The sequence below is a fragment of the Myotis lucifugus genome, unplaced genomic scaffold (genome assembly GCF_000147115.1).
Source record: "Myotis lucifugus unplaced genomic scaffold, Myoluc2.0 scaffold_155, whole genome shotgun sequence".
Classification (NCBI taxonomy): Eukaryota; Metazoa; Chordata; class Mammalia; order Chiroptera; family Vespertilionidae; genus Myotis; species Myotis lucifugus.
In genome coordinates this window covers 91,300-113,085 of record NW_005871203.1, presented here as the reverse complement: position 1 = coordinate 113,085, position 21,786 = coordinate 91,300, and the positions used below count along the sequence as shown (strand labels likewise).

General features: G+C 45.9%; 1 protein-coding gene across 1 annotated transcript in view; it reads right to left on the bottom strand.

Annotated features, from left to right (window-relative positions):
* Positions 1 to 21,786, bottom strand: part of DOK5 (docking protein 5) — a 66,728-nt gene that overhangs the window by 29,000 nt on the left and 15,942 nt on the right. Inside the window, exons 3-6 of the mRNA XM_023759408.1 lie at positions 17,618 to 17,732; positions 17,421 to 17,540; positions 14,561 to 14,750; positions 93 to 228 (exon numbers count right to left, since the gene is read on the bottom strand). Of these exons, the coding sequence (XP_023615176.1) occupies positions 93 to 228; positions 14,561 to 14,750; positions 17,421 to 17,540; positions 17,618 to 17,732 (561 nt within the window). The remainder of the gene's footprint in view (positions 1 to 92; positions 229 to 14,560; positions 14,751 to 17,420; positions 17,541 to 17,617; positions 17,733 to 21,786) is intronic.

Here is a 21,786-nt window from a genome sequence, read left to right as displayed (position 1 = left end):
CCTAATCGCCGCCTGTGGTTTCCAGCACAGGGATCCCAGGTCGCAGCCGAAGGCAGTTCCCACTGGGAGCTGAGGAAGGAACCCCGACCTACCATGGAGTTTTTCACGCTCTGCAGCAGGCGCTCGTGCTGCTCAGCGATGGCCAGCGCGGCAGAGTGCACCTTCTGGTAGATGGCCTCCCCGTCTCGCGTCTGGAAGATAAACAGCCCCTCGCCAGTCTCACACATCCTGTGGAAACAAGAACAGAGCTTCTGAGAGCCCCGCCCCAGGAGCCAGGTGCCAGAGCCTCGGACGCACCAGGAGACCAGACCCATGGATGTTGCATGAGGCGAGGACACTCATGCCCATCTGCTAAACAGAGTGAGTGAGAACCCACATTTCCAACAAGCTGCTATTACTACAGGCAGGAACCTATCTCTCTTGGCTAACATGCTGATTTTTTTCTCAAGAAACAAAAAGTTAATAAAATAAAAAAGGCCATTTCTTGATTTTTAGCATAATCCTTGTACTCTGCTTTCCTGTTGTCAAAGCAGGAGACCTGTGGGACTGCTTTCCCCTTCAGTCCAGGAATCAGACCCGTCAGTGTCCCCACCGTCCAGCTCAGGGGTGAACTAAGGGTTCCATGACTCCCAGGCTCAGTTCTAACTTCCCTTACAGATGATGCCTTAAGGATGCCTTCATTTCCAAAGTCAGAGGTGCAATCTGACTCCAGCTTCCACTCAATGTGAGGAGTCAAATGCAGCTGAGAGTTTTGTTGGGGATCATGATGGTGCTGCATTAACGTGGCCAACAGAAGAGCAGGTCCCCAGCGAAGCTCTGTGGTCTGATGGTTAGTGTTAACGACTCAGAGGAAGGTCATCTCCGCCTCAGACTGTTAAACCAGAATGAAGTCCATTCACAAGGGAGACTGGTACACACGGTTAGGCAAGAAGTTAATAAAGGTGTTTTAATTGCTAAGTATACTTTAGTGTGTGTGTGTGTACATACATGATATGTAGAATTACCAATATATTTAAGTACTCTAAATATTTCTAAAGGACGTGGGCAAAATTACATGCAAGGATATTTTTAAAGTTCTGATTTTGATCTATACATCTATCGGCAGTAAACAAAGACGTTGCTTTTGTTTGTTTATTTTAAAGACCTTAATTATTCAAAGACACAATGCCACTCCCTCCATCTCAGAATCTCCTGCTGAAAAACTGAATCCTGGCTTGAGGGCCAAGTTTCGCTCACATCTGAAGAAAACAACATGGAAATCAAGCACATTTCCACCCAAACGGCTGTTAATTACTTTATCTAGCCCAGTCTATGCAATTAATGCAATAAAAATAGAAAGATTTCTCCCTATCTAATTTCCCACAGTTGGCCTGATACCACGACCATATGGCAATTTTCAGCACATATAGCACAGTGTACGTAATCCGTCAAAACCTGCCTCGCTTGGATTTCACTGATATGGGCTAGGTGAGAAGAAGGAAAAGAATAAATGGTGGCTCTTTCAGGAAGCTAATATAAAGAACTACCTCAGGGGGTTGATTGTGTGATTTTAATTATTAAGTCACGCCAATCCAATGAGGAATGAAAACTAAGAACTGATGTGTTTCAGTCACGTTCCCTCACTGCCCAGTGCTCACTGCCCTTCCCTCCTCAATGATGCCATCAGACAAATGTGACACCTAATTGTGCAAGGTCTTCATTTTTCACAGCTCCTTTTCCCATCAAATATGGAACTATCATTCCGGAAGAAGAGGAAGTAGCCTCAGTCAACTCTTTAAGAGGAAGAAGTGGCCTTTGGCTTCCCCTATGACCAATGTTGTTGTTTACTTACTTATGTATATGCCAATCTTGGCTCTAAAAAGAATGAAGATACTTGTTACCTAGAAACAGTGGTAGTTTATTGCTTAATATCAAATTCTGTTTCTCAAACTTGGCAATCCAGTTGCTCTTAAAGTTCTTGTGACTGCAACCACAGTAATAAGTGTAGCTTAGATTAGGAGCCAGTATATTTACCTCGCTATTTATGCATCTTCAATTATAACATGCTGATGTTTTCTACTCTATATTATCTTAACACAGCTGGTGAAATGCTCCATCTATATTATGACCTGCTCGTTGGCAAGACCTCCTCTTTGGCAATCCCTCTTTCATCCAATGTCTACTTTTGCTCAACATAATGAATCTACAACCTTCCTTTAAGGACATCTGCATCTCTAAATAATTATTGTTATCGAAAACAAGTGAAATCACAACCATTGGAGCATCAAGTATTCTTTAAAGTACAGCAACAATAGACCACCTGCCTCCACCAGAGGATCTGGAAGACACACACCTCACCAACATGCACACGCACACAAACACACACACACAATGCACACACCACCTGCCACGTACAGTAAGGACCAGGGCTCACAATCTCAGATCCAATCAGGTTTACACCAGGTGAACGGATGCAGAGCTCAGACACACTTCAATGTAGAGCAGGCGGAGTGGCTCCCGAACAGCAGCCCCAAGCAGCCCTAGTCACGTGGGGACATAGGAGCCCAATGGGGCCACAGCTTCTGATTATCCGGTAGCCAGCGCACCTGATTTCTATGAGAAACAACCTGAATTTTTAATGTTACCAACTTATTCCTTTTTTTAAGCTGGGGGAGAGTTGGGGCTCTGCCCATGTTAACCTGATCTGCCAGGAGGCCAGCAATTTGCTCTGAAGAGCTCTCCACAGAACAGCAGTGAGGCCTGGGTTTGAGCTGCCAAGGCTTTCATCCACCCTGTTCACAGGCACGTGTCCTTCGGTGGGAGGTGGGACAGTGAGAACCAGGAAGGTGATATGAACAAAATGGTCCTTCAGATGCTCTTCCATCCATCTCTGCTAACCTCAGCCCATGAGTTCTTTTATGTCTCTCCTTCCCTCCAGATAGATTCGTGTGCTGTTTCATAAGCAGCTTTAAATCCATTAAAATCGTTACTACACGCCTTTGTCAAAATAATACAATGGGCAAACACCCCAAGGCAAATAAGAGGGAAATAGGGGAAAAAAAGAAAAGAAGAAAGGCAAGGAAGTAGAAAGAATACGCATCAAGCGGGCTAATGGCCTTACGTGGCCTTACGTCTGCGGCTCATCTCGGAGAAACAGCCCAGAACGAAGATGCTCTAATGGCTCCAGCCAGACAGCACTGCGAACACACTTCACTCTCCATGTCCGGCCTCCTTTCTCTTACCCACTGACTTTCCCACGGACACCGGTCCAGCAGTGCTCCGTCCTGTGGCCTCACACTAACAGAGAGCAGGGATGGAAACCCAGAGGAGGTGAAGTGATGAGTTTAAGTTTGCCATCTCCTGTGTCCTTTCTGAAGATAGGGATTCAGATAGAAGAATAGCGTAGCCATGTCAATGCACTTTGAGTTTTGAATTTCCCAATAATTACTTTGCCTGAATGATATGCCTGTCACTCCAAACCATGGTTTGTGCAACTGGCCAAGAAGAAAAACAAGAGCGCTGAAAAACAGTGAGAAGTTCATTCACCCGTGCCCAGAAGTACCACCAGTACCACGGCAACGCAGCAAGGGGGCGGGACTTGGGCTCCTGGTCGCCTTGCTGGGATGGCCCTCACCTGCTCTGTGACCTGGTGCCCGTCATCTAACCTCCCTCAGCCTGCATTTCTTTTGAAAAGTAAATATAATGACAGTCACTGTCACCCAGTTTTACTGAAAGTACAACACATGGCATGTAGGGTGCACAGAGCAAATTTTCAATTAGATGCCCTTCTATCATTGCACTGAAGTGTGAGGGCCATGCAGACAGCTCTGTCCTGACTTTGCAGCTCTCCCGTCAGTGCCTAGACTGGGCGTGGCCTCCATATTTGGTGCTCAATAAAGAACCGTATAATGCATTGTGAAGGAGGCAGTGCTAGAGAACGCATAACTGGGGACTTGACCCAGCCCCATGGGCAAGGCTTCTGAAACTGAGGATTCGCTGAGATGCCGCAGGAGGGGGATGGTTTGGAAGAGTAAGCTATGAGAACAGTCCCAGCAGAATGACTGCGCACTGAACGCCTTGAAAGGGCAAAGTCCAGTGATTCCCACCTAGTGGGGAGGGAGGGATGGAGAGCCTCATGCCTGGCTGCAGTGTACTGTACTGAGCGTGAGTGTTGGGAGGCCACGGTCTTCACTATTCCGCAGTCGCCACCTGAACGCAATGGTCCCCAAGGGCACTGAAGGCCCAACTTGAGAAACCCCTTCTCTTTGCCAATCACATTTCACAGCATCATCTTTTACTTTTTTCAATGTTTTTTAAAAATTTATTTTAGAGAGAGAAGAAAGAAGAGGGAAAGAGATAGAAACATCAATGATGAGAGAGAAACATCAATCAGCTGCCTCTTGCACGCACTTTCCCCCTACCCCAACCCACCACTGGGGATTGAGCCTGCAACCCAGGATGTGCCCTGACTGGGAATCGAACGGGCGACCTCTTGGTGCATAGGACAACGTCCAACCCATTGAGACACACTGGGCTCAACATCCTTTATTAGAAAAATACAAATGGATTGAAATTATATAAACCAAAACGAATGATCTCATGCCAGGCAGTGTTAATAAGAAAACTGGTGAAATCAGTAAGCCAATCAGTTCCATGTTTCCTTACTTTATAGATGGATTCATATGCATGGGTGTGTATGTTTGTTGAATATATAGCTGTGTGTCTAGAACAGTGGTCGGCAAACTCATTAGTCAACAGAGCCAAATATCAACAGTACAATGATTGAAATTTCTTTTGAGAGCTAACTTTTTTAAATTTAAACTATATAGGTAGGTACATTGTTATTAACTTAATTAGGGTACTCCTAAGCTGGCCTTTGCTAAAGACGTCCTCAATCTGATTGAGGTATGTTCGCTGAGGTCGACCCCTTCCAACTCCCCCATCCACACTCATCTTGTATACTTGTTTCGTCTATCTCCTTTCGTTCATCCTCTCTATATGTCCAAACCATCTCAACATACCTTTCTCAATCCTCGACACTACATCTTCTTTCATTCCACAACGTTCCCTAAAATTAACTTAATAAACTTTACTTAAAGTTTTAAGTCAACTTCCCACTGTACATGAGCGCCTGCATGTGGTATTTGTGGAAGAGCCACATTCCAGGGACTAAAGAGCCGAGGTTTGCTGACCACTGTTCTAGAATATTTGGACACTGCTAAAAGCAGGCTGAATCTTATACTCAACATGTATGTAGAGGATACTCTTCTCTCCACCCCTGCAAAAGCAGTTTACTAACTCAACGTTGAATTTTACATTTGTAATTACATATTATAATTGAAGGGATCAGTACCTGTTAGGTGAATATATGGCAAATCATAAGGGTGGCTGTGATGGGTACAAACAAAGGTAAAGACACAGCTTTTAGAGGTGAAGGGGCTGAGAAGTACAGACTGGCCGCTACCAATAGTCACGGGATGCAGAGTACAGCACAGGTATAGTCAACAATATCGTATTGACTATGTGTGGTGCCAGGAGGGTACGGGACTTATGGGGGATCACTGTGTAAATCATATGATTGTTTGCCGCTATGCATACACCTGAAGCTAATGCGAAATAATATTAAATGTCAACTGTCATTGAAAAATAAAATTAATAAAAGCAACATGGCTTTTTCTTTATGGTGGTTACAATTTACTTGGTTAGACAAAATCTACATATGTGAATGATTCGAGAATAATATGGCGGCATGAGACATGTCGGTCAAAGGGGCAATAAGAAAGGAAAGGCACAGCTGTGGAGAGAGGTGGGCACCCCATCCCCTGCAGCTTTTGCTGCTCCTCAGGGTCATGAACACCTCCCTTTTGCTTGCCTGGGGTTCTAGCCACATAGGAACAATATGATTTAGGGTGGGGCTTTGGGTCTTGTGGTATTAGTGGGACTGAGATCAATCAACCACGTGGGCAACCAATAAATCAATCATGCACGCATGCCATGGAGCCCCCAGAAACACCCTGAGCCCTGTGGCCCGGGAGATCACTGTCATACTGAGGGAGGAGGGCCATGCTGGGGGGAAGACGGTGGAAGCTCCTGCCTGCTACTTCCCTGGGCTCCATTGCCCCCCCACCCACACCCACACACACACACACACACACGCGCGCGCTTCTTCCCTCGGCAGATGTCATCTGTGTCCTTCGCTGTAATAAACTTTAACCCTGAGTTTCACAGCTTTCCGTGAGTCACTTTAGCATATTATTCAACCTCGGGACTTGCAATTGGCATCCGAGGTGAGGAAGGTCCCCTGCAAATTCTGCAGTTGTCCAACTCGCAGCCCCAGTGGCTACCCATCTGACTAAGACTAAAAGCGGACAAACCTTTACAAGGGCCTCAAGCCCCACACAGTCTGACAGAGCACCTTTACCACACATTGCCCCGCCCCCCGCCCCGCCCCTGCTCATTTTGCTCTGAGCACAGTGTGCACACAGGCACACTCCCCTCAGCACCTTCCCCAGCCCCCTCCTCCGGTTGGGATGCTCTTCCCCTCGATCCCCCCATGGCTCACTCTCTCCCCTCTTCTAGGACTTTACGTCCCTGACTCAGCAAAGCCAGCCCTGCTCATCCTATTGCAAACTGCACGCTCCTTTGGCACTTCCTCTCAAACAACTTTATTTTTCGCTGTGCGACTCACCCAATCTAACATCTATTTCACATTTTTAAATGGTTTGTGTTGTCTTCCTCTCTTCTAGAGAGTGAGTTTCAAAATGACAACGCCTCACTGTTTCACTCACTGCCTCATCCCCAGGCCTGGAACCACACCCGGCCATCAGGATGCGCTCAGTGAATGTCTGAAGGAAGAAAGGATGCCTCGCTTTTGCTAGGCGTTTCTGGAACTCTGAGGTACCATCACATATAAAGTGGTCCCACACACACAGGAGGGAGCCATCGCCTACTGTGAGATGGCCACACCATAAAGCAGGTACAGGTACATGAAAAGATGCCCAACATCACTCATCAGCAGGGACATCAAACCACTTCACACAATGAGGATGGCTACTAGCAACAGACGAGAAATAACAGCGCTGGCAGAGACAGAGAAAAGGAAACCCCTGTGCACTGTTGGTGGGAATAGTAACTGGTGCAGCCACTGAGGAAAACATATGGAGGTCCTTCAAAAAAATTAAAAATAGAACTACCTCCTGATCCAGCAATCCTACTTCTGGGTATCTATCCAAAGGATATAAAAACACTATCTCAAAGAGCTATTTGAACCCCCATGATCATGGCAGCATTATTTACAATGGCCAGTCCTGGGAACACCCTGTGTCCACCGGAGGGTGGATGGTAAAGAAAATGTGACACAGGCATGTTCCTCAGCCATCAAGAAGGAAGGAAAGCTGCCATTTGTCACAGCATGGGTGGAACTCGAGGCCACTGTGGCAGGTGAAGTACAGCGGACAGAGAAAGATGGACACTGAATGATCTCACTGACACGTGGGTCTAAAAACTCTCACCTCATGGAAACAGAGGCTAGAATGTGGTTACCAGGGGCTGGGGCTGGGGGGATGGGGAGATGTTGGTCAAAGGTACAAACTTCTGGTTAGGAGATGAGTAATTTCTAGGGTTATAATGGAAAATATGGTCACCATCGTTTAAAAAGACTGTATTATATATTTGAAAGTTGCTGAGAGTAAATCTTAAATGTTCTCATCACAGAAAAAGGTAATTCCGTGAGGTGGTGAAGGTATTCACTGACCTTATTATAGCTATCATTTTGCAATATATGCAATTAATCAAATTACACTGTACATCTTAAACAATGTTATATGTCACTTATATCTCAATAAATCTGGAAAAAGTAGATAAATAATACACATTAAAATAAACTTCTGAAAGATGATCACCAGACCGGATGCACTGATGGGTGTCTAATTTTCCCCAAAGGTCCTAAGAGACTCACCGTTTCCTTTAGGGGTTCATGTGCTCTGATAACAGGAGCTCGGGGGACCCAACTAAGCCTACGATGGTGGCCTTGGGGTCTGACTTCACACCCCACACCCAACAGCATCTGGCAGAGAGCAGGCACACGATGATGAGACGCCTATGAATGATGGTCATTAACGAGATTATTCTGTGAGTAGAGGGAATTCTTCCTCCTATTCATTTGTGCCACTTTATAATTAAAACTAGAGGCCCAGTGCATGAATTAGTGCACCGGTGGGGTCCCTCAGCCTGACCTGTGCCCTCTCCCAATCCTGGACCCCTCGGGGGATGTCGGACTGCCAGCCTTCGGGGATTGGGCCAAAACCAGCAGTCTGACATCCCCCAAGGATGTAGTAGTACACAAGTATCAGGCAACAGGAGAGGAGCCCGAGCCTGGGCGGGGTGCTGTGCCGCTGGCGTGGAGGCGGGAGAGGTTTGCACTGCCTCAGCTGTGCTCGCCAGCCATGAGCCTGGTGGCGCCCCCACTGTGGGAGCGCACTGACCACCAGTGGGCGGCTCCTGTGTTGTTTCTGCCCCCTGCTGCTCAGTGCACAACATAGCGACTAGTCGATAAGTCCTTTGGTCGACAGGCCGTAACAGTCCCTTAGGCTTTTATATAGATAGATTATTTTGGGATAGGTAATATCTTAGAACAAATGGTATACCTGGTGCAATAGCAGGTTCTGCTTTCTTTGCAACAGAAGTGATTTCACTTCTGACCAAGCCCTGTGCGTGAGATCAAGTTCACCTCCATTCAAGTCCATCTCGGCAGCATAGTGGGGAGAGTGGGCACTTGCCATTTGTTAATTTGCTTTCAATCTCTTAACAAGAATGAAGATATGCTCTATAAAATATTCAGAAATCATAGACAATTAATAGCTTAGAATCAAGACGGATAGAGAACATTCAAAGATTTCTCCCAGAATAATTGTCCTTTCAGCTGCAAATTCACCGATGAGAAGGGGAACAATTTTCTTTTCCAATGAAAAGTCTTTTCACCAATTGGACTTGTGTTTAGAGTGATATACACAGGAACTAGATTATTTCTTTTCCAAGGTTGTTCGGATGTCTTTCCATCCAAAACAAGCTTTTTCACAAAGGTGAAAGGAAAAGCACCTATGAGTGCAATGTCACTCTTCTTCGCATATTGTTGGCACAACCAGATGTTTCCTTAAAACAATGTCGAAAGCTCCAGAGAGTCTCCAGCTGGGACAGAGAGTGCTCGAGCGAGCCGAGCGTGGTAATTATTCAGTGCTGCCTTCGCCAAGTGTCACCTGAGGGGCTCTCCCTCTGGGGGTGCTAAACCCCAAGATCATTCCTGGCAGTGGGGAGGCGAGGAGGGCCAAGAGAGCTCTCTAACTGGGCAGCAGCTCCTATATGAACAGGGCACCCGTGGGCATCTGCCCCCTCGCTTTGAACAATAAACACTTCAGAATGGCTCCAGGGGGGATGGCGCGCAGTCAGCACTTCACGCAAACATCGGAGCCCCTGCCCACCCCAGGGCTTCCCTGAGGTCCCAGGGCTTCCAGGTGGAAAGAGACAAACAAAAGACAAGAGAAACCTCTCACAACAGAAGCAAGCTGTGCCTCAGTCTCCCAGATATACTAGGTGTTCTTGCTCTCCAGGGGCAACTAATTCTGCAACTGCACTTTACTAAAAAGTGTATGTGTCAACTCTGAATTTCTTCAAGGGAAAAAACTGAGATATGGTCAGCTTTGCTTGGGGGGGAGAATGGGGAGCAGGGGGAGAAATAGCATCTGAAAAACCCTACTGACCTGTAGTCATGCCACTGCTGCCCGGGAGAGGTGACCAATCCTTGCTGTATGAGCCTGCACTGCAAACCAAACGGACAGAGGACAAAGAGAAGCTTCCAGAAGTGAAGTAAACTAAGAAAATGTATACATTAGAGCATATCTCAGGAGGCCTATTCAAATAAGCAATATCCTTGCCAGCTTGTTGCTTATTAATGGACAGCCTTCCTCCTGGTGAGCGCCTGAGATAACAGTGCAGCATTTTGACAAGCTACCCCCCTGGTGTCAGGGACTGGCTGTGGGAGGATGCCCTCTCTCCCTCAACCCTGAGAAGTCAATTAAGAACGAGGCTTCTTCTGTGGAAGGAGGCTTGGCTTGGGTGGTGAACACACAATACATACACAGGTGATGTATCATACAATTGCACACCTGAAACCTATATAATTTTATTAACCAATGTCACCCCAATAAATTCAATTTTAAAAACAAGAAAGAGAAAAAAAGAACTAGGCTAACTGCCCACAGAATGGTAATACTTAGCCTTTTTAGAAATCGACAGGGTTTGGAAGAAGATCTGAGTGTGGCCCCTGAATCTTCTACTGGACCAGTCACGCAGATGCCCACCTTTTAAGATGGGAATAGCGCCCTGCCCAGGTAGCACAGTTGGTTAGAGCGTCATCCTGATACATCAGGTTGCAAGTTCAATCCTCAGTCAGGGCACATACAAGTATTAACCAATGAATGCATAAATAAGTGAAAAAGTGAAACAACAACTCATTCTCTCCCTCTCTCTCTCTCTCTCTCTCTCTCTCTTTTCCTCTCTCTAAATCAATATATAAAAATTTAAACAATAACAGCCTCTAGTTTATATAATCACTGAGTGGCTTAAATGAGCCTGTATTTGCAAAATGCTTAGTACAGTGACTTCCATGTAGTAAGGACTCAGTAAATACTAGTGATTGTTGTCAGTGGTGGATACCCCTGCAAGAGCAGTTTCTCAATCAAATAACTGGACCTGATAGCTCTCTGTGTTGAGGACTGTCGGCGAGTGAGGGTTTAGCAGCATCTCTGGCCCCTCTGCCCACCAAGTGCCCCTGCCAGAGCTGTGACAGGCACCAATGTCTCCAGACCTTGTCGACTGTCCCTGGGAGCCATCCCCCGGTGAGAACCAGTGTTCTGTACCTCAGCACCACTCTGAGTGATGCTGCTAAATGCAGTCGGTCACTTCACCCACTTGCGTTGAGCAATTATTAAAAGTTGTATTGGACACGTTGTCAGTGTTTTTTTTAAACCTCACATCCATTCCCCTCAGATGACATCAGTACCCCTTCCTGACTTGGGAGGACCACCCCATTCAATTCACACCCTGTGGGCTTTGCATACAGTGCTCAGTGCGGTGCCTGACAGTTTGTGAATGTAATGGTCAGCATAGGGCAGGAATACCAGTATCTCTTCTGTAGGCTGATGGTGTGCGGTCAGCCCACAGCTCCTAGCAGCCACCAGGTGGAGCCAGAGGGAAGCCATCCTAGAAGAAACAGGGCTGAGAGATGACACCTAGGGTGGTCATTGACCCTGAATGCAGCCAAGCCTGAAGTCATCCCTACTCCTTGGGCTTTGGGCTATGCAAGCCAATGAATTTCCTTCCTGCTCTTGTCAGTTTGGGTTGATACAACTGCCTACTCGGTGCCGGCCTTAAGACACGTGTTTGTAGCTTTACCAATCTCCATGGCGATCTTGTGAATATGTGTTATATTATAGCCATGTCCCAGGTGGCCAATGGAAGCTCAGGAAGTTAGATGACTCACTCCAGTTCCCACAGCCAGTATGCGGTAGAATTATAATTTAATTCGTTTTGTCCGACTCCCAGTCCAGTTTATCACACGTGCCCACGGTCCGTCTTGGTGGGTGGAATGGGGCCACTGTACAGGATGAAGACTCAGCTCCATCCACAGAGGCTGACGAGGAGCAGAAGTCTGCCCAAGGCCACTCCCTGTGCTCCCAGCAGACATAGTGTAAAGCCTTCGCGGAAGCATGTTGGGCATGTGAAAGCGACTCGCCTCGAGGGACTTAACTCCTCTTCATTTAGTGCAGGGAGACGGGGAGGAAATTATGTTACTTAACATGAAACGGCCTTGTTTTGAACACATCCAAAAATAGCCAAGGAAAAAATTATCTTCACTAATAAAGCAAGGCAGATATGAAATCTTCACGCTTGGGGAGACCAGGGATGATCTCATTATCCAGAGCATCTTGGACTATAAAAATTCATCTTCGTTTGAGTTTCAGGCAAAATATAAAACAGTAATAGTACCTTGTGCTTAACACTGTCTGCATCCTGCAAAGCCAGTCCTACTCCCAGGGGAATCGTAATAAAATATCAGAGCTGCTACTTAGAGAAGCCCAGCACCTTCTAGGCCATCTGCATGCACCTCTGCTTTCACCCTGCAAGGATGTTACTCCTTGGATAAACTTACAGGGGAAGGTGAACTCTCTGCCCAAGGTCAACAGGTCATAAAGAACAGAGATTAGCATCCAGGTCTCTCTGACTCCTGAGCCAGGGTCCCTTACCAACACCACGCTGGCTGAGAAGTGAGTAAGATCCCAAGAACACAATCCCAATACTTGTCCTTCGTCTCGAGTTTGCACAGTCTCGCCAGCATGGCATGAATAAGAATGCTGCTCAAGATCACAGGCATCCGAAGCCCCTGCACTATATGAGACTCAAGACTCCATGGAAGGTGTTGTGGGTATTATAACCACCTAAGTGCTGGAGTTCCTGGAGGAAATACCCAAAAGGTCAGACCATAATGAAACCAAGGACATAGGGTAAAACTCTTTCATTTTCCAAGAGAGCGCTTCATAGCTTTCCATTAAAGGTCACTGGGTAATTGTGAAATGTATGTCTCCAATACATCCACACTTGTACCCACCACTTCTTCCACCTGAACTATTTCAGTATCTCGCCACTTCTTCACCTGTGCCCTGCATCCCGTTGTTTACGAAAGAGGAACATGATTTCACACACACGCACACACACACACACACACACCTGCTTAAAAACAGCTCTGGTTTCTGCACGACTTAGAAGAAATATAAGTCTTTAGAATAATCTTAGAACCTTAGAAATTCAACCAGATTTCAATCTGAATAAATTAACATTGAGGAAGGTATGAGGAGTAGTAAAACCTAGAACATTAAGATAATTTCAAAAAGAAGTTTCAAATACTCACGAGATACTATGAAAGTTTGCTAAGGTTTCAAAAGCTTCAGAAATTATGATAAAAAGCCATACACTTTTCCTATTCCTGTTTCCTACAGACAGTGAATCAAAGAACAGCTGAGACATATTCGTGTTAGAATCAGTGCTGCCCGAGATGGGCCCCAATTGTCCCAATGGATGCAGAATTCTCCCGTGCGCCAATGTAAGTAACAGCGGGGAGGGTATGGGCTTATGGCCAATAGAAACGTCTATAATAAAATATGTTACACCTTGATTTCACGGTTAGGATGAGTACATAGGTAACATCTGACACCCAGACAGGAAAATACACCCACCTTCCCAAACAAATTCTTAATTTCCTATATAGAGGTTTTCCCATGAGGAAATTCTGGCAAAGGAAGAACATTGCTCTGAAGATTAAAGTTTTATTTTCTAAGGTGAGGACCTTAGAAAACTGGGAGATTCACTAGCTTGTTTATAGCATTTCAATACCGTAGGTGAAATTGTGCTCCACCTGACAGGCCCTTTCAGAACTTGAAAATAAATGGACCGAGAAGAGCAGTATGGGAGAGAGGGATCTTACAACTTTCTAGAATGGTTGTAGGAGCACCGAATTGATCCTATTTCTGAAAAGCAATTTTTAAATACTTGGGCTTTGTTTGGAATGAACTAACAGAGCAACTTGAGCGGAGCATTACTGTCACAGATTCGGGTGGATCAGGGTCTCAGGTGGTCAGAAACTCTGTGTTTACTCTCCTTATCTCAAATATATCTCTGTCCACTCTGATGCACCATTTTGATGTTGTTGTTTGTTTTTAGTTACATTTGTATGTTTTATTTTGTCTCCCTTTTTATTTTATTTTAGATTTTTAACACAATTTTTTTTAGGTCATAAGATGTTTCCAACTTTAATGCAATGCCAGGCCATATTCAGAAGGACTTGTGTTTCTTAAAATTCAGTCATTCACAATTCTAACTTGTAAAACTGGAATGCAGTGTGTCAAAAATAGAGCCTACATTTGATGGAGGAAGGGCGGGGAGAAGGAAAGGCACACTGAGGAGACTGATCTCTTTGTAGCTAATGATCAACCCAAACGCTAGGGCACCATGATCTCTCTCCCTGATGAACTCGCAACAGGGAAAGCGGGAGAGAGCTCCTGGGTATTGCAAGGGGCACGTTTTAGAATCAGCCTCCTCCAGGACCAGTGCCCTGCACTGAGCTGCAAGCAGAGCAGGTGGAACTCACCAGCTGCAGCTTCAAAAGGTGCCCGCCCCTCACCTGGCTAAGGGGCCGGTCAGCTCAGAGGAGGAAACATAAATAGAATAACAACAGGGAGGTTTTCCAGATCCAAGGAGCATGACCAGTGAAGGACACATTTGGACCTCGTTCAACTTCAGGCTGTGGTAGGAAGTCAAACTGTGCAATGAAAATTCATATCATATTCATAGAACATAGAATTGTCCCTGGAAAAGAAGCCATGTTTAATATATGAGAGTTTTGCCGCACACCCCCCACGGGTACGGTCTATGCAGTCCCTAAGGGGTGGTGCAAGGTGGGTCTCGTACGAAACCCAGGCCTCGGAGGACGTGCACCTGGGGAAGAACATGGAAAAGCAATGAGCGCACTCACCTCCCTGCCTCAAAAGTGAACCAAGCAGCGTCTCGCCCGTACCGCCGCAGGGCGCTTAGCGGCCAAGAGATGAGTTTGACTCTGGGATTCTGGGCGTCCCAAAGGCAGATGTGCTCATATGTAATCTGCAAGGCACATTCGCCATGTACATCTAAGTTAGGAGATGGCATCAAATACACATTGAATCTCTCTGGGAGAAAAACAAAAGGTTAGTCTAAAATCCCCAGGAATAAAACAGCAAAGACATTGTAGGAACAAAGAGGCATTTCAACATCATTCAGGCTCACTGTCTAGCTTTTGACTGAATACTCAGGGAGATAAATCTTTCTCATCCGTTAACAGTCCCAGAAAATGATTTTCAAAATGAAGACCATGTTAAATCACATAATAATGATACAATCTGGCTGACAACATACACTAAACACTATTTAAATGAGCAAAGAGCGGTTTTTTAATTTTTTAATTTGCATAATAAAAAAATGTGTAGGCCAATAAAAGACCAAAGTGATGAAACCATTAAAAACATTTTTCCCTGCCAAGCATATATTCATTACGCCCACACTTTTGTGTTCACAAAAGATGCAGGTGCGAAATAACTGCCGACTTATCATTTTCCTAACTAGAATAAAACGGTATCCCAAACTGTTTGAATAAAACTCAACACGAACACAGTGCACTTCACAGACGAGCAGTTTGGGAAGATGTCAATGGCTATATCTGAACTAGTTTTAACAGTGAGCTGTATTCAGCCAAATACTGGAAAGAAATATTCATTTGCTTGCTGGGATGACTATAAAAATTTAAGATTACTTTAAATACAGCTCTTGACTTATTACTGCAACCAAATTTTCAACTCTACAGGCACAATCATGGTATTTCGATTATATTTTAGAAAATTCGTTAATTTAAGAATTTACTGAGTCAAAAATCTTTAAGTGAAATCTGAACATCTCTACAGCAAATACATTTTCACCTACTCATCATCACTGTTGATTGCATATATCTGACAAAACAGAGTGGCACTAATAGTATTGATGCCATTCTAAGTTAATTATTTTATAGTAAAGATGTCATTAGGATTTTCATATATTTTAGTTGAATTTAGTAAGTAGGAGTGTCAAGACTGTGAAATGTATTAATGCATCTTTTATTGACGTTTTCTAAGTTATTTCAAACTCCCTCTAACCAAATATTTGCTGGAACAAGTAAGCAAGACTGTCATCATTGATTAGAAAGTAAGAGAGACCCTCACCAGTGTATTTGCTTAAAGGTCCTTTATAACTACCTTGCTTGAGAATGACAACAGCAAATATTGGTGAGAGGGACCATTTCTATCACAATTCCTTGCAGTCATGCAAATTAATATTGTAAAGTGCCTTAAAAGACCTAGCTGAGTTTCATAATCACCCCTAGTACTTATCTACCAGAGAAAGTATTCTCATTCCCATTTGATAGACGAGGAAACTGAGGCATGGGACATTGGTACAGGGAAGGTCACTCCCAGTTACAGCCCACTCTTGCATTCAGCCCATAGCGCCATCAGGATGCAGCCTCACAAATATAATGTGTGAGAAATAAGTGCTGACCGGAGCACCCTGAATTTCACACAACCACAGCCTGCCATGCTTCCTCTCTGTGTTTGGGTCCATGTGCACCTGCCTGTGAGGCGCGGCGGGTGGGGCCTCGCAGCCCGGACGTATCCTGACTTAGTGACCACAGAAGGAGCCTGGGCCTGCTGCATGGCCCTGGCACATGACCACTCTCTGCAGCTCAGCTTCCTAGTCTATGAGAGGCGCCTTTGAATTGGCCAGCACTTCCAGGTCCCCAGCAATAATGCTTCCACGGGGGAGGATTAGGGCAGATATGGTGCCTCCCAAGTAGTCCCAGGCTGTGACTGTGTCCTGAAGACATAGTCCCCGTCAGAAGGGAGGACTTTTTTACGGACAGTGGAGTGTGCGCCCACAGAAGGGGTCAGCCCCATTCCGCCTCTGCCCTGTGCCTGGTTGAGCCAGGTGACCCACGGCTCTGGATTGTAACACAGCCTCATAGCTCAATGCAATGGGCTAACGCAGAGCTCTGGGACCCAATCTGCCTGTGACAGGCTCACCCATTTAGAGACAAAGAAATGATTCTCACCTCCAGGCTCGCACTGTAAACCAACATCGATTTTTATTTTTAATTTTTTTGCTGAAGTGTCATGAATATTTTGGTCATTATTACTTATAATGATTTATTCCCAAGTTGAATGTTGAGCTCAAAGAGTTGGCTCAAGTGTTTCCGTAGAAAGGAAAAAAAATCACATATTTAGGTGGGTTTAAACTTGACGAAGTATTTGTAAAGTTCAAGTTCTATTAAAAAACATTGGAAGGCTTTCAATAAAAGTGAAAAAGGCAAGGCACAAATCCATGTCACTGTTTGCCTGGACATTCTAAATACAGGACCAAAAATAGTCCGGAATCAAACACTAGCTATTGGAACTGGAGCAAGATCTTTAGCTCTTCTAAGCTTCAGTTTCCTCGCCTATAAAATGGGAAAGTAATAGGACCTATGTCACGGGGCTGCCAGGAAAACCAAATAATCGAATCCACCTTCCACAGAAACAGGCACAGAGCAGGCTCCCCCCAACTGCTAGCTGATGCTATTAATGTAGATCTATTCATACTATGCATTGAAAACATATTAAGAAAAGAAATACACTAACATATTAACACAGGTTTTAGGTGAAATAAAAGGTTATTTTGCTTCTATATACATTTTTTATAATTCTAACAAGTTTACATAATGAAGATATGTTATGTTTTATTATACGGGGGCAAAACAGTTCTAGAAAAGAGCAAAGCAGAGAATGTTCTGTACGTACCACTCTGCTCTCTCTCAACCCCAGTCGCCAGCAGGTCGGGCTCCCCGAGGCTGATGTCGTTGATCCGCGTCCCCACGCACTCCATCTGGAGCACCTTGCACCACTCATCAGCCTCGAGATCTGCGGGAACGCCCAAGAGGAACCGTGAGCCCAGCGCCCGCTGACCAGCTGGAAGCAGCCCACCCTGCCGCACGAACCTGATTCACAAGCAAAGGTCTTGGAGGTGTCGTCATTGAAATAAATCCCGATGGCGTGCTTCTTGGTGCTCTTGGGCAACCGAGCTACGTTCTTCACATTGTTGAGTTCTGTCACCTGGAAAATGGACAATCACAAGTTGGATCACACTCCTCCCATCAACAACCCCCAACCAAGGGCAGACACAGGGAGGAGCATGAACACAGCTTGACGGTGTCATCAAAGCTCAGACTCACTCCAGTGTCATCCTTAGCACAGAGCAAGGAAGGTGAACATGTTACCTTCATTTTCTAAATGTTCTGAGGTATGTTATGTGGCAAGACTCTCCTTCCTAGAGGTAGGAAGCTAGTTTTAGTCTTTTTTATACTAGTACCCCCCAAAGACTCCACCTTCTCCACAGTTCTCATGTCCATCTCCATCACAGGGGACAGCCACTCCTAGTGGAAGTGTCTTAAACCCAGGGACCCCCGAGGAAGGAGAAGGAAAGCTGGTCCAGAGCATACTGAATGATCCCACTCTTTGCCATCCAGAGATGGAGCGTCAGGACTCCCAAAACGCCCTCCACTCAGGTTCAAGTCCTCTGTCCAGCACAGAAAGCTGGTGTGTGAAACGTTTCCACTCTTTCTGACCTCCTGGCTTCTCTCTGACCTCCTAGCTTCTCCCTCTGAACTCCTAACTTCTCCGTCTGACCTCCTAGCTTCTCCCTCTGACCTCCTAGCTTCTCCCTCTGACCTCCTAGCTTCTCAGTGACCATGGAAACTCTGAGAGCTGGGAACACTGCACTGGTACCCCTGGCTGCTGTCAGCAGGGAAAGCTCTCCCTTGCACACTCTCTCTCTCCTGCCTCTCCCCCATGATTCCTCCTCCCTTTAACACATTTGTAAGCCCCTCCCCTTCTTGTGTTTCCAAATGGCTGTCCCTCCTGGGATCTGTCCAGGCCCCCTGCTGCCTTCCAGGGGTGTGAGCATTGGGCCCCGCCTGAGAGGAGGTTTACATGGCTTAAGAGTGGAGTATTTACAAGATAAACAACTCTTCCCCACTGACAAGGGTAACCCCCTTCCTTTACCTCTTTGTGTTACACAAAAGAATGTGCTCTCATCAACTTTGCCTTCAGTCCTGTGCACCATTTCTCCCAACTGTTACTCAAAATTCAGTAAGTGTCTGGCTCAAGAAGTAGGTGAGGAGAGAAAGAAATACCCCCATAAAGCATGCTAATCTGATTATTTCATTCCTCTGCTTCTGTGCCTCCACTGGCTCTCTCTATAGTATAAATGCAGATGTCTTCGTATGAAATATCATAAAAGTTGCTCTGGACCAAATGTTTGTGCCTCCCCATGATTCTTATGTCAAATCCTCCCCTCCTGACCCCACCCTGCCAAGGTGCTGGTCTTAGGAGGTGGGGCCTTTGGGAAGTGCTTAGGTCTTGAGGGCAAAGGCCTCATGAGTGGGGTTAGTGTCTTTATAAACCAGACCCCAGAGCGCTCCCTGGTCCCTTCTGCCAAGTGAGGACACAGCAAGGACATGTCGTCCATGAGCCAGAAAGCGAGTTCTCGCCAGAGAGTGTATCTGGCAGAGCCTGGACCTTGCACTTCCCAGCCTCCAGAGCTGTGAGAAAGACACGTCTGTGCTGACAAACCCCCAGTGCATGGCGTTCTGTCACAGCAGCCCAAACCGAGGAGGACACCAGCATCCCCCAAAGTCCGCCAGACCAGTCTCTTCAGTGGCTAGACGCTACCTGTCTTCTTTTCCAAAGACGCCAAGTTGCTTAGAGTTTACCAGACGGAACTGCTTCTATTTGGTTCCTTTTGGTGCTGCTGCCCCACTACAAGCTACTACCATCCTCCCAACTACTTGTCCATCTCTCCATTCCCATCGTAACCTCATTGATTCACTGTGAACACAGCATCTGAATGGTCTTTTCAAAATACAAGTCTGATTCAAGCATTTCTGTGCCTAGAACACTTCAATGACTTCCCATGGCACATGGGACAAAGGCCCAAATCCTCCGAATGACCAAGACCCTCTGTGACCTTCCCCATAGTTATCTCCCCAGCCTCCCCTCTGACACCTTCGCCATGTGTCCTTGTCCCAGCCACCATAGTCTCTCTTTAGTTCTGAGAAGAGACCTGATTCTCGTGGCAGAGCCTTCCCCACTCTGTCCTAACTTTGCTCCCATTCATCCTTAACTCTCAGTTACCTGCAGAGCCCTAAAGGACAACCCCACCCCATTCCCATCCCATCAGAGTCTCAAGACTCTACCATCCAATGACATCTTTGTCCTCACGCCCTCTGATGGCGACATGGGTGATGGTTTAGTGCCTGGCTTGCCTGTGGAGGGTCGGGACAGCATGCATCTGCTCACCACTATGTCCCCTGAATCTAACTCAGAGCCTGCCACACAATGGAAACTCTGTCAGCACACATGGACTTGAACAATAGGACAAGCCCACCCACAGGGTGCCTCTCCAGAGTGGATGCCCCCTCTCCGGCCTCTTCTCTCCAGGGAAATGTTACTTCTCCACTTCCCCTGGGAAACCTGCCCTGATCTTAGTGGGAATTATTGCTCCCCTCTTGCTGCTCCCATGCACGCTGCATGAAGCTGTATCTGTTACTCCAGCTCCCAGCTAGACACCAGTCACCTATCAATGACTTCCTGTTGGACTCCATCAATGAAGAACAGTCACTTGAGAGTCAACATTTATAAAGCCTGGCACTGTGCTCAGACTATTCTTACATGGGATGTCTCCTTTTATTATCACCAAAATTCTATGAGGCAGCTATTACTCTCAGTATTTTCAAAATCAAGAAACTGCAGCTGAGAAAGGTCAAAGTCATGTGCCCAAGCTCACAGCTAAGGACCCAAGTTTGGAATGAGGCAAACCACCCCTGAACCCTGTGCTCCTCAGCTGCCTGGATGGATGCTAATGACTAGCTCTAAGCTTGCAGCACAGAATCCATCTCCTCCTGGAGGGCCTCTTTCTTTTCCCAGGGCGCAGGGATAAGTGTGACGTGAGTGCCCCAGGCTGTGTTCTGACCTGCCACTGAGTCATTATAAAAGAGCAGTCTACCCTGGCCTGAAACACAGCAACGACTCCGACATGTGTCATTTCATTACACACGCAGTAAGGGCAAAGAGGAAGAAATAAGTCACCCAAAGAGTCAGGAAATGCAGGGAGAACTGCATGAGTCAAAACACAATTACCCATTCTGGAAATGGTTTTAGATAATAACCACCCAACACCCCCACTCAGGGGACATGAGTGAGTGTTCGCAGACCTGACAGGGTTCCATTTCATTTGTGGAAGGCTATTCAAGTCCTAAAGCAGCAGCTCTGTCCCTAAATCAGAGCTACATCTCAGTGAGTATGTGCATGCACAAACCCACCACCCCAGCTACACACACACACACACACACACACACACACACACATGCACACATGCACACATGCACACTCCTTGCTTTAAAAAAAATTGCCATCTACCAACCCATGTATCTTCCTCAAAATAAATGGTAAAGTGATAATTACGAGAAATAACATTTGCAGATATATTTATCTCACATAAAACTTTTATAAGATATATTTAATGCCACTGTCACTCCATTTTGTAAAGGAGAAAACCAAGACAGGATGTATTTTTTAATATTCCTTTAACAAAGAAACAATTTGCTCCTGAAGAATCACTTTTAAAGCAAACACAGATTTTAATAGGGTCTCAGGGTCTCATTGAATATGGCTCCTCCACAGACTAGCGGATCCTCATTGCTACCTCCAAGAGGAGGAGCACCCAGGACCAGGAACATGCACAGTAACTCAATTCACCGGCCATTTGAAGTTCTTGTCCTTTTTCTTATGTCTCAGATCAACCAGAAGTTATTTCCTGCCAAACTCAAAACTTGTTAGGAAAACTCCCCGTTGAGCCTCTGCAGTTATAGGTTTTTATGTTGTTGTTTTTAAAAATATATTTTATTGATTTTTACAGAGAGGAAGGGAGAGGGATAGAGACTTAGAAACATCAATGAGAGAGAAGCATCGATCACCTGCCTCCTGCACACCCCCTACTGGAGATGTGCTCGCAACCAAGGTACATGCCCTTGACTGGAATCGAATCTGGGACCCTTCAGTCCGCAGGCCGACGCTCTATCCACTGAGCAAAACCAGTTAGGGCTGTAGT